Here is a 13,287-nt window from a genome sequence, read left to right as displayed (position 1 = left end):
ATTCTACAGTATGTTGTCCAAAGACCCTGAAACCTTCTACAGTATGTTGTATAAAGACCCTGAAACCTTCTACAGTATGTTGTCTAAAGACCCTGAAACATTCTACAGTATGCTGTCTAAAGACCCTGAAACATTCTACAGTATGTTGTCTAAAGACCCTGAAACCTTCTACAGTATGTTGTCTAAAGACCCTGAAACCTTCTACAGTATGCTGTCTAAAGACCCTGAAACATTCTATAGTATGTTGTCTAAAGACCCTGAAACATTCTATAGTATGTTGTCTAAAGACCCTGAAACATTCTACAGTATGCTGTCTAAAGACCCTGAAACCTTCTACAGTATGTTGTCTAAAGACCCTGAAACCTTCTACAGTATGTTGTCTAAAGACCCTGAAACATTCTACAGTATGCTGTCTAAAGACCCTGAAACATTCTACAGTATGTTGTCTAAAGACCCTGAAACCTTCTACAGTATGTTGTCTAAAGACCCTGAAACCTTCTACAGTATGCTGTCTAAAGACCCTGAAACATTCTATAGTATGTTGTCTAAAGACCCTGAAACATTCTATAGTATGTTGTCTAAAGACCCTGAAACATTCTACAGTATGTTGTCCAAAGACCCTGAAACCTTCTACAGTATGTTGTCTAAAGACCCTGAAACCTTCTACAGTATGTTGTCTAAAGACCCTGAAACCTTCTACAGTATGCTGTCTAAAGACCCTGAAACCTTCTACAGTATGTTGTCTAAAGACCCTGAAACATTCTATAGTATGTTGTATAAAGACCCTGAAACATTCTACAGTATGTTGTCCAAAGACCCTGAAACCTTCTACAGTATGTTGTCTAAAGACCCTGAAACCTTCTACAGTATGTTGTCTAAAGACCCTGAAACCTTCTACAGTATGTTGTCCAAAGACCCTGAAACCTTCTACAGTATGTTGTCTAAAGACCCTGAAACCTTCTACAGTATGTTGTATAAAGACCCTGAAACCTTCTACAGTATGTTGTCTAAAGACCCTGAAACCTTCTACAGTATGTTGTATAAAGACCCTGAAACCTTCTACAGTATGTTGTCTAAAGACCCTGAAACCTTCTACAGTATGTTGTCTAAAGACCCTGAAACCTTCTACAGTATGTTGTCTAAAGACCCTGAAACCTTCTACAGTATGTTGTCTAAAGACCCTGAAACCTTCTACAGTATGTTGTCTAAAGACCCTGAAACCTTCTACAGTATGTTGTCTAAAGACCCTGAAACCTTCTACAGTATGTTGTCTAAAGTCCCTGAAACCTTCTACAGTATGTTGTCTAAAGACCCTGAAACCTTCTACAGTATGTTGTCTAAAGACCCTGAAACCTTCTACAGTATGTTGTCTAAAGACCCTGAAACCTTCTACAGTATGTTGTCTAAAGACCCTGAAACCTTCTACAGAATGTTGTCTAAAGACCCTGAAACCTTCTACAGTATGTTTTCTATAAAACAACTAGTACTCTGCTCCTCCTGCTTGCTCACTGTTATCCAGGCTGATATCTTTAGTGTCTTGCCCTGGAGTGGCCAGGCCTGGTTTCACATTTCACATTTTTGGCATTCAATGTCTGAGTCCCAAATGGCACCCAATTCCCTATTTAGCACACTACTTTTGACCACGGCCTATAGGACTCTGATCAAAAGTAGTGCACTGGTATAGGGTGCCATTTAAAAAATATATATTTTTTACTCCTTTTCCGTGATATCCAATTGGTAGTTACAGTCTTGTCCCATCGCTGCAACTCCCCTACGGAAGCTCGAGAGCCATGCGTCCTCCGAAACACGACCCTGCCAAGCCGCACTGCTCGCTTAACCCGGAAGCAAGCCGCACCAATGTGTCAGAGGAAACACCGTCCAGCTGGCGACCGAAGTTAGCTTGCAGGCGCCCGGCCCGCCACAAGGAGTTGCTAGAGCACAATGGGACAAGGAAATCCCGGCAGGCCAAACCCTCCCCTAACCCGGACGACGCTGGGCCAATTGTGCGCTGCCTCAAGGGTCTCCCGGTCACGGCCGGCTGTGACACAGCCTTGGATTGAACCCGGGTCTGTAGTGACGCCTCAAGCACTCCGATGCAGTGCCTTAGACCGCTGCACCACTCGGGAGGCCCTAGGGTGCCATTTTTGTAAAAAAACAAAAAACAGTGTCTTTTTTGTATTTTACCCCGCTGTCTCATCGCTGCATCTCCCCAACAGGCTCGGGAGAGGCGAAGGTGGAGTCATGCGTCCTCCGAAACATGACCCGCCTAACCGCGCTCCTTAACATCCCCAGCTTTACCCGGAAGCCAGCTGCACCAATGTGTCGGAGGAAACACCGTTCAACTGGCGACCGGGGACAGCCTGCAAGCGCCCGGACCCACAAGGAGTCCCTAGGGGTCGCGATGAGCCAAGTGAAGCCCCCCCGGCCAAACCCTCCCCTAACACGGACGACGCTGGGCCAATTGTGCGCCGTCCTATGGGACTCCCGGCCACGGCCGGTTGTGGTACAGTGAACCCGGGTCTGTAGTAACGCCTCTATCACTGCGATGCAGTGCAGTAGACCGCTGCGCCACTCGGGAGGCCTAGGGTGCCATTTCTGACTCGGTCAGTGAGTTGTTTACAGATTGAACACTGTGTTTTCTGCTGGTTAGTCCCTGAGTGTAACACTCTCTCTCTCTCTCTCTCTCTCTCTCTCTCTCTCTCTCTCTCTCTCTCTCTCTCTCTCTCTCTCTCTCTCTCTCTCTCTCTCTCTCTTTAAGCTGCACTGTGGGTTTTAATAGAGGCGAGTAGTAAAAGATGCTGCTGTGTAGTTAAGGTAAGGTATTGAGTGTATGTGGCACAAACAAAAGAAGGCACACACACACACACACACACACACACACACACACACACACACAAAGGCGTGAAAGTATATAATCCTGGAGGCTCTACAGCTATGTAGCAGCAGGCAAGGCTGAATGAATGCCCCATGTTCTGCCGAAAAGTTGAAAAATCTTTATGTGCCCTTGAGCAAGGCATTTAATCCTAATTTGCTCCAGGGGAGCCGTACTATTATCACTGACCCTGTAAAACATCACATTTCACTGCACCTATCTGGTATGTGGGGGGGTTCTTCAGTCTTTCCAAACTGTTGTGCATGTATCTGGTTTTCATTTTTCATAAATTTGATCATTACATTTCATATGAACCCCAACATAATCCAACTGGCCTGTTAAAATACCCTGAACCTCTCCTCTCTTTCTCTCCTCTCCTCTCCTGAACACAGAGGGAGAGTAAATATGTGTGTCACCTTTAAAACGTTCCCCCTTCGTCAGGCTGAGCTGAATAGATCCTTTGTATATCATTAGCTGGTACTCAATGGTCCTCACAGGGCTCAGTTTGGCTGATGCAGGCTGGCAGAGAGAGGAGGAGAGAGAGGAAGGGAGAGAGAGGAGGGAGGAGGGGAGGAGGGGAGGAGGGAGAGAGGAGAGGAGGAGGGGAGAGAGGAGAGGACTTAACCCTGTCCTGTCTGGATGGCACGTCATGGCTGTAGTTTCTCTTCAGCTCTGTCCTACATCACTGCTGTGTCATGGAGTGGGGATACTATGTACCAATCTATTTACTGGAGTAAGTACCATTTATAGTGATTATGTGCTTCGCTGGTTTCTGTTCAATTTCTGCAATCCTGTCGTGCATTGATTGATGGGTTTATGACCATAGGCTTTAGAGTGACTTTAAATCGCTGTGACACAAGTTAATTCACAGTATGTGTATCAACTTGTATTACAGTAAGTCACCCAGTAGTGTACAGTAGTGCACAGTTATCCCACTCTCGGCTGTGAAGTCTTGGTTCTCCATTTGTGGTTGTAGTCATTGTTCCTGCCTGTTGGGGTGTGGAAGTATTCTGTTCCTTTTCCCTGTCCACACCAGCTCCAGTGTGGGGGCTGTGGTTTGGTTCTGTCTGCTCTTATGCGAATGACACACACACACACACACACACACACACACACACACACACACACACACACACACACACACACCCCTGCTGTCTATAACAGACACATTAGCTAACTAGAGGGGACAGGAAACTGTCCTTAACCTTTGTCTATTCCCTCTCCTCCTCTCAAAGCCCTGTTTCTCTGTGTTAGAGAGCTCCTCCTCTCAAAGCCCTGTTCCTCTGTGTTAGAGAGCTCTCCTCCTCTCAAAGCCCTGTTCCTCTGTGTTAGAGAGCTCTCCTCCTCTCAAAGCCCTGTTCCTCTGTGTTAGAGAGCTCTCCTCCTCTCAAAGCCCTGTTCCTCTGTGTTAGAGAGCTCCTCCTCTCAAAGCCCTGTTCCTCTGTGTTAGAGAGCTCTCCTCCTCTCAAAGCCCTGTTCCTCTGTGTTAGAGAGCTCTCCTCCTCTCAAAGCCCTGTTCCTCTGTGTTAGAGAGCTCCTCCTCTCAAAGCCCTGTTCCTCTGTGTTAGAGAGCTCTCCTCTCTAAGCCCTGTTCCTCTGTGTTAGAGAGCTCTCCTCTCTAAGCCCTGTTCCTCTGTGTTAGAGAGCTCTCCTCTCAAAGCCCTGTTCCTCTGTGTTAGAGAGCTCTCCTCTCAAAGCCCTGTTCCTCTGTGTTAGAGAGCTCTCCTCTCAAAGCCCTGTTCCTCTGTGTTAGAGAGGTTTCCTCTTCTCAATGCCTGTTCCTCTGTGTTAGAGAGGTATCCTCTTCTCATTGCCTGTTCCTCTGTGTTAAAGAGGTCTCCTCTTCTCAATGCCTGTTCCTCTGTGTTAGAGAGGTCTCCTCCTCTCAAATCCCTGTTCCTCTGTGTTAGAGAGGTCTCCTCTTCTCAATGCTTGTTACTCTGTATTAGAGAGCTCATAGCCCCGTTGTCTCTGTCAGTTCAGGTGAATGTCAAGGGCTAACTCATTTTACCAGCATCTCCTCCACTGCTGGTGTCTCTGCTAGTCCTGTATTTATACACAGAGAGGAGCAGATAGTCGTGTGTGTGTGTGTGTGTGTGTGTGTGTGTGTGTGTGTGTGTGGAGATTGAGAAAGAGAGAGGAACAGAAACAGAGAAGGGATACTCACTGTACAGCAGCGGGAGAGAGAGGAACAGAAGAGAGGAGTTGGTTTGTCTAGAAAACACTATAATAACCAGCAGGGTCACACGGCAACTCCCTGCCAATCAGAGACAGACTGCCTCCCTGCCAGTCAGAGACAGAATGCCTCCCTGCCTGAAGAGCATTGCAGAGAGTGAGAGAGATAGAGAGAGGAGATAGAGATGTAAGGAGTGTGGGGGGGTATGCTGCATCTTGCGGGAGGGACGCCTTTCTCTCTCTCTCTCTCTCTCTCTCTCTCTCTCTCTCTCTCTCTCTCTCTCTCTCTCTCTCTCTCTCTCTCTCTCTCTCTCTCTCTATTGCGTGCATCTTCACTCTCTCTCTTACCCCTGCCTTATCTCTCTTCCTCTCCCCCCCCTCTCTCTCTCTCCTCTCTCTCTCTCTGTGAGCATAGTTCTTCCTGTAGCCTGAGCCTGAGAGCACTGAGCGTTCTCTCTCTCCGTCTCTTCTGTTCTGACCATGAGGACTCTCCATAGGTTGAAGTTGATGAGCTCCCCCAGCCTCAGTGACCTGGGGAAGAGTGACAAGGCAGCCTTAGAGGAGAGAGGCACACAGCAGAGAAAAGCTGGAGCTAACGCCACCTGGAACAGGTACTGTAGTATATACTCTGTGTGTGTGTATTTGTGTTTCAGTCTGAACATGTGCCTAATTACTTATATCACAGTACTGTATATTTACTTCTGTGTTGTGTGTGTGTGTGTGTGTGTGTGTGTGTGTGTGTGTGTGTGTGTGTGTGTGTGTGTGTGTGTGAGTGGGTCACCGTGCGTCCTATTCAGTGACTGCTTTGTGTCAGTCTGTGAATAGGAGGTACTATAATTAGTCCTTCCTTGTTGTAAAACTCCACTGACTGTTAGTAAGGCCAGAGATGTGGTAGTTTGTCAGTCAGTCGGCTCTGTCTCATGTCCCTGTCCTGTACTCAGATCTACAAGGCTCTCCTGGGATTTCCTTGGGAATGTCACACTGAATAAGCGTTACTAAAGGAATGTAGCCCCACTCTACTGCCATCACTATTCCTAGTCTCATAAAGCCGCTTCCCAAATCAGAAAGGTCATTCATTCCTCAGTGACTTACAGACTGTGTTGCAGACCTGGGTTCAGTGTGCTACAGGATTGCTTCTATATAACTGAGCAGAGAACTCTGAATAGCTAACAATACATAACTACTACTAGTCACTTCAGATATACTAGCACATTTACAGTACATTTACAATACATTTACGGCACATTTACAGCACATTTACAGCACATTTACAGCATATTTACAGCATATTTACAGCACATTTACAGCACATTTACAGCATATTTACAACACATTTACAGCATATTTACAGCATATTTACAGCACATTTACAGCATATTTACAGCACATTTACAGCATATTTACAGCATATTTACAGCATATTTACAGCACATTTACAGCACATTTACAGCACATTTACAGCATATTTACAGCACATTTACAGCACATTTACAGCATATTTACAGCACATTTACAGCATATTTACAGCACATTTACAGCATATTTACAGCACATTTACAGCATATTTACAGCACATTTACAGCATATTTACAGCATATTTACAGCATATTTACAGCACATTTACAGCACATTTACAGTGTATGAATAAGAAGTGTCATTTACTTCAGAAGTGGCTTGTGCAATATTTCTGACAGCCCTTTACTTACACTTTTCACCGTTTATAAAGACAGTGGGCAACAAAAGGATAACCACATAAGATAAGTCTTTATTTTTACTCAAAACACATCAACAATGGTGCTGTAGTATCTACGATACGTGAAGATGATGGAGTCTGAGTTAGCTGGACGTTCCAGCAGCAGATCTATACAATAGTTGACATTAAGATTAAAAGTGATTCAGTCTGACTCATTATTATGGTTAGGTCCCATGTACTTAAAAGGTCAATCATTACTGAACCTCTCGTGACGAGCCCAGGGCTTCCCAAGCCTGAGATGAACTAACGCCCTAGCAGGTCAACTCATGGGCTAATTGAGGTTATGTAAATGTTAGTTAATAGAATGGCATTATGAGTCAACCCCCAGCTCCATCACTGGACAGTATTGAGTTAATGGTTTTGATGCTGTGGTTAATGAATACATGAGCATTGACTAAGGGTAGGGAAAGCTAGATGGATGGATGGCTGTGTGGCTGGATGGATGGCTGTGTGGATGGATGGATGGCTGTGTGGATGGATGGCTTTGTGGATGGATGAATGGCTGGATGGATGGATGGCTGTGTGGATGGATGGCTGGGTGGATGGCTGTGTGGATGGATGGATGGCTGGATGGATGGCTGTGTGAATGGATGGATGGCTGTGTGGATAGCTGGATGGCTGGCTAGATGGATGACTGTGTGTATGAATGTACTGTGCGTGTGATAATTGGACTGTATGTTCTGATAATCTCTCTATTGCATTGTTTGCTTACTGCAGCTGCCTTCTACCCTGCTGTACTCTAACACTGTCCCCCGTGGTCGTGTGTGTGTGTGTGTGTGTGTGTGTGTGTGTGTGTGTGTGTGTGTGTGTGTGTGTGTTCCTGCAGCATCCACAATGCGGTGATAGCTGTGTTCCAGAGGAAAGACCTGGGAGAGAATGAGCTCTACATCCTCAATGAGGGAGTCAGGTGACATACTGTATAACCTCTGACCTCTATCTATACACTTCTATAGGTCTCTCACTCTCTCTCAGTTCAATTCAATTCAATTCAATAGACTTTATTGACATGGCAAGTTAAATTACTTACATTGTCAAAGTATACATATAACAACAATGGTGGGACCAACAGCAATAAGGCATCAATGATAATAAGTTAGTAGTAGTGGAAATGGGATTACCATTAACAGCAACTACAACAACTATATTAATGAGAACAACAATACATGAAAGCAATATTAGTAGACCAGTCTCAACATGACTGAGAAGACACATGACATGGTATGAAAGCCAAAACAAAACAGGAAAAATATTGACATTACATTACACTCTCTCTCTCTCTCTCTCTCTCTCTCTCTCTCTCTCTCTCTCTCTCTCTCTCTCTCTCTCTCTCTCTCTCTCTCTCTCTCTCTCTCTCTCTGTCTGTCTCTCTCTCTGTCTCTCTCTCTCTCTCTCTCTCTCTCTCTCTGTCTCTCTCTCTCTCTCTCTCTCTCTCCCCCTCTTTCTTTCTCTCGCTCTTTCTCTCTCTGCCTCTCAGTCACCCTCTTTCTCATCTCTCCTCACAACTCTAATAACCACAACTCTAATTACCACAACTCTAATAACCACAACTCTAATAACCACAACTCTAATAACCACAACTCTAAGAACTCTCCTGCTGTTAGAAAAACAACACAGTAGATAGAGTTTCACCTGTTTCACCTTCCTGGTAAACACCATAGAAATTGATGAGCAGAAAGTGAGATCTGTAAAGAACAAATTGAATAACATATTTCAAATGGTTTGACTTGGTGATGGTGCTAGCTAGTGTTATCTTTATATATGCATGAGCAGCTCTTTGTCCATCAGACTCAAAATATCAAATTTAGCTGGCGTGATCAAAGCATTCTCCCTTGTTTTAACTCTAAATTGATATTGACTTGCCTTCCGTTTGAGGTTGCAGTGCAAATGTGAGAATGTGTTGCCAGGGTGGAATGGAAAAACTATACGCAGTTAAACAGTCGTACACCCACTCCCCACATATGCACACAATAACAAGGCAAAACCACAACCACAAATGGCTTGTGTTCATAGAACCTGCATAGCGTTTCAGCGCTCATTAGAATTGCCGCTCATTGACATGTAGTGTGCATTTTTTAAGAACTTTTTAGAAAATGTTCTTAATGGTTGAATGGCTGAGTAAAATGTCTACACATTCAGACCCAACTCTGTACTAGGAGAAGTGAACCTGGTATTACCACAGTGTTGCTGCAAATGGGGGTTATTTCTGTCTCTCTCTCTTTCTCTCTCTTTCTCTCTCTTTCTCTCCCTGCCTCCCTCATAAAAGTAGTGGTGCTGTCAGGTCAGCTCAGTCCAGTGCTGTCCAGTCTTGTCGGTCCTTGCGTATTTCTCCCAGTGGTCTCAGCCCATGTGGCAGTAATGCCTTGTGTGGTATTGATCTTGTCAGGGGCTTGCCTGCCCTCATAACCCTTTCTGTAGAGTCCAGGGCTGACATCCTAGTATTTCTGTGGGTCTGGATGAGTCCAGGGCTGACATCCTCTACCTCTGTAGCTCAGCTGGTAGAGCACGGCGCTTGTAACGCTAAGGTAGTGGGTTCGATCCCCGGGACCACCCATACACAAAAAAAAAAAAATTATGCACGCATGACTGTAAGTCGCTTTGGATAAAAGCGTCTGCTAAATGGCATATTATTATTATTATTATTATTATTATCCTAGTATTTCTGTTGGTCTGGATGAGTCCAGGGCTGAAATCCTAGTCTTTCTGTGGGTCTGGATGAGTCCAGGGCTGACATCCTAGTATTTCTGTGGGTCTGGATGAGTCCAGGGCTGACATCCTAGTCTTTCTGTAGGTCTGGATGAGTCCAGGGCTGACATCCTAGTATTTCTGTGGGTCTGGATGAGTCCAGGGCTGACATCGTAGTCTTTCTGTAGGTCTGGATGAGTCCAGGGCTGACATCCTAGTCTTTCTGTGGGTCTGGATGAGTCCAGGGCTGACATCCTAGTCTTTCTGTAGGTCTGGATGAGTCCAGGGCTGACATCCTAGTCTTTCTGTAGGTCTGGATGAGTCCAGGGCTGACATCCTAGTATTTCTGTGGGTCTGGATGAGTCCAGGGCTGAAATCCTAGTCTTTCTGTGGGTCTGGATGAGTCCAGGGCTGACATCCTAGTATTTCTGTGGGTCTGGATGAGTCCAGGGCTGACATCCTAGTCTTTCTGTAGGTCTGGATGAGTCCAGGGCTGACATCCTAGTATTTCTGTGGGTCTGGATGAGTCCAGGGCTGACATCGTAGTCTTTCTGTAGGTCTGGATGAGTCCAGGGCTGACATCCTAGTCTTTCTGTGGGTCTGGATGAGTCCAGGGCTGACATCCTAGTCTTTCTGTAGGTCTGGATGAGTCCAGGGCTGACATCCTAGTCTTTCTGTAGGTCTGGATGAGTCCAGGGCTGACATCCTAGTATTTCTGTGGGTCTGGATGAGTCCAGGGCTGACATCCTAGTCTTTCTGTAGGTCTGGATGAGTCCAGGGCTGACATCCTAGTATTTCTGTGGGTCTGGATGAGTCCAGGGCTGACATCCTAGTCTTTCTGTAGGTCTGGATGAGTCCAGGGCTGACATCCTAGTCTGGGGTGAGAGGACCATAGCAGGGCCATGGTAGGGTGCTCTACTCAACTCTGTCTGTGTGTCTGCTCTCTCTGTGCTTCCTCCCTAAGTGACCAGGGACTGAGAGTACAGACAGGGGGTATGGCTGTCAAAGAAAGAGCCTCAAACCATGTTCCCATGTTACCATATTACCATGTTAGTATGTTACCATGTTAGTATGTTACCATGTTAGTATGTTAGTTGACATTTGGGATGTTACCCACCCCCATGTACTTATACCCATAGACATGTTTACACATTCAGACTAGCATCAAACAGGCAGACATGCAGACATGCAGACATGCACGTACGTAAGCAAGCAGGCAAGTAAACACACACACACACACACACACACACACACACACACACACACACACACACACACACACACACCCTTCACATTCACCCTGATGCGCATGTAAGGGGTTGTTCCTTGCATTAGATGTTGCCTAGGGTTATGGTTGGACTTTAGACTATAATTACACATGATTCTCTGCTTCAACATAATGAGCCTGTTTCCATTGCATGGCTTATTTATTTGTCAGGCCCAATCCCGTAGAGCACTTTGTGTGTGTGTGTGTGTGTGTGTGTGTGTGTGTGTGTGTGTGTGTGTGTGTTTCATTTATGAATGTAGTGTTTGTATTGGACAAATCAATCTACAGACTTAATAAAGCGTAATGGCTTGGGGACATGATGTCAGCCCTGCATGACTCTAAACCCTGCTTTCCAGTCAGCTAAGTAGCTAGCCTGTTGAACATGACTCTAAACCCTGCTTTCCAGTCAGCTAAGTAGCTAGCCTGTTGAACATGACTCTAAACCCTGCCTTCCAGTCAGCTAAATAGCTAGCCTGTTGAACATGACTCTAAACCCTGCCTTCCAGTCAGCTAAATAGCTAGGCTGTTGAACATGACTCTAAACCCTGCCTTCCAGTCAGCTAAGTAGCTAGCCTGTTGAACATGACTCTAAACCCTGCCTTCCAGTCAGCTAAGTAGCTACCCTGTTGAACATGACTCTAAACCCTGCCTTCCAGTCAGCTAAGTAGCTAGCCTGTTGAACATGACTCTAAACCCTGCCTTCCAGTCAGCTAAATAGCTAGGCTGTTGAACATGACTCTAAACCCTGCCTTCCAGTCAGCTAAGTAGCTAGCCTGTTGAACATGACTCTAAACCCTGCCTTCCAGTCAGCTAAGTAGCTAGCCTGTTGAACATGACTCTAAACCCTGCCTTCCAGTCAGCTAAATAGCTAGCCTGTTGAACATGACTCTAAACCCTGCCTTCCAGTCAGCTAAGTAGCTAGCCTGTTGAACATGACTCTAAACCCTGCCTTCCAGTCAGCTAAGTAGCTAGGCTGTTGAACATGACTCTAAACCCTGCCTTCCAGTCAGCTAAATAGCTAGCCTGTTGAACATGACTCAAAACCCTGCCTTCCAGTCAGCTAAGTAGCTAGGCTGTTGAACATGACTCTAAACCCTGCCTTCCAGTCAGCTAAATAGCTAGCCTGTTGAACATGACTCTAAACCCTGCCTTCCAGTCAGCTAAATAGCTAGGCTGTTGAACATGACTCTAAACCCTGCCTTCCAGTCAGCTAAATAGCTAGCCTGTTGAACATGACTCTAAACCCTGCCTTCCAGTCAGCTAAATAGCTAGGCTGTTGAACATGACTCTAAACCCAGTCAGATTAGAAACTCAGTCAGTCCGATTGCTACTATACCAGACATGATGGGTCATTTCCTGTGTGGTTATGAGGAGCCCTGTGACCTTATCATTATGGGATGTGGAAACAGGAAGCACCTGTCTTTCTCTCCAGTCCACCACAGGACAGTGGTGTAAAGTACTTATAGTGCATTCGGAAAGTATTCAGACCCCTTGCCTTTTTCCACATTTTGTTACGTTACAGCCTTATTCTAAAATTGATTAAATATATATATTTTCCTCATCAATCTACACACAGTACCCAATAATGACAAAGCATAAACATGTTTTTAGACATTTTAGCAAATTTGTTAAAAATAATCAACGGATATCTCATTTACATAAGTATTCAGACCCTTTACTCAGTACTTTGTTAAAGCGATTTTGGCAGAGATTACAGCCTCGAGTCGTCTTGCGTATGAAGCTACAAACTTGGCACACCTGTATTTGGGGAGTTTCTCCCATTCTTCTCTGCGGATCCTCTCAAGCTCTGTCTTCACTGCGATTCTACAATGTAGAAAATAGTACAAATAAAGAAAAACCCTGGAATCAGTAGGTGTGTCCAAACTTTTGACTGGTACTGTATATGCCTTGGCTTTGACAAGTGCCTCCTCCATTTCCCTAACTTTTAATAAGTAGTGTACAGTGTTCATAGAGCATGAAAGGTGGTGGTATTGTCATTGGGCTGAGGGAGTGGGAAAGGGCACAGAGGAGTGACATGGTGGCATGAGGATGGGAAGGGTGAGGAAAGAGAGAGAGGCGGTGAGGAAAGGGAGAGAGGTAGTGAGAAGGGTGAGGAAAGAGAGGCAGTGAGAAGGGTGAGGAAAGAGAGAGAGGCAGTGAGAAGGGTGAGGAAAGAGAGGCAGTGAGAAGGGTGAGGAAAGAGAGAGAGGCAGTGAGAAGGGTGAGGAAAGAGAGAGGCAGTGAGAGGGGTGAGGAAAGAGAGAGAGGCAGTGAGAAGGGTGAGGAAAGAGAGAGCGGCAGTGAGAAGGGTGAGGAAAGAGAGGCAGTGAGAAGGGTGAGGAAAGAGAGAGAGGCAGTGAGAAGGGTGAGGAAAGAGAGAGAGGCAGTGAGAAGGGTGAGGAAAGAGAGAGAGGCAGTGAGAAGGGTGAGGAAGGAGAAGAAGGAGAAGGGAACAATGTGGCATATTGTGTCTTGCCTCTGCTTCTGTGTGTCCACCCAGTTCAGTATGGAGGCCACGATACCAGTGACCATACCAGT

The 13,287-nt window shown here is 45.6% G+C and overlaps 1 protein-coding gene across 8 annotated transcripts in view; it reads left to right on the top strand.

Moving 5' to 3' along the window:
• The window catches only part of LOC121584334 (proline-rich protein 5), a 60,470-nt gene that overhangs the window by 14,037 nt on the left and 33,146 nt on the right, over positions 1–13,287 (top strand). For 5 of the 8 annotated variants that reach the window (XM_045208807.1, XM_045208801.1, XM_045208808.1 and 2 more), the window contains 2 exons: positions 5,545–5,658; positions 7,627–7,707. In XM_045208807.1, coding sequence (XP_045064742.1) covers positions 5,545–5,658; positions 7,627–7,707 — 195 coding nt within the window. Of the gene's footprint in view, positions 1–5,146; positions 5,235–5,462; positions 5,659–7,626; positions 7,708–13,287 lie in introns of those variants that run through there. The other 3 variants (XM_045208805.1, XM_045208804.1, XM_045208806.1) reach the window with 2 other exon arrangements.

The sequence above is a fragment of the Coregonus clupeaformis genome, chromosome 28 (genome assembly GCF_020615455.1).
Source record: "Coregonus clupeaformis isolate EN_2021a chromosome 28, ASM2061545v1, whole genome shotgun sequence".
Lineage (NCBI taxonomy): Eukaryota > Metazoa > Chordata > Actinopteri > Salmoniformes > Salmonidae > Coregonus > Coregonus clupeaformis.
Note: the sequence above shows the minus strand (reverse complement) of the source record. Positions and strands in the feature narration are given on the sequence as shown.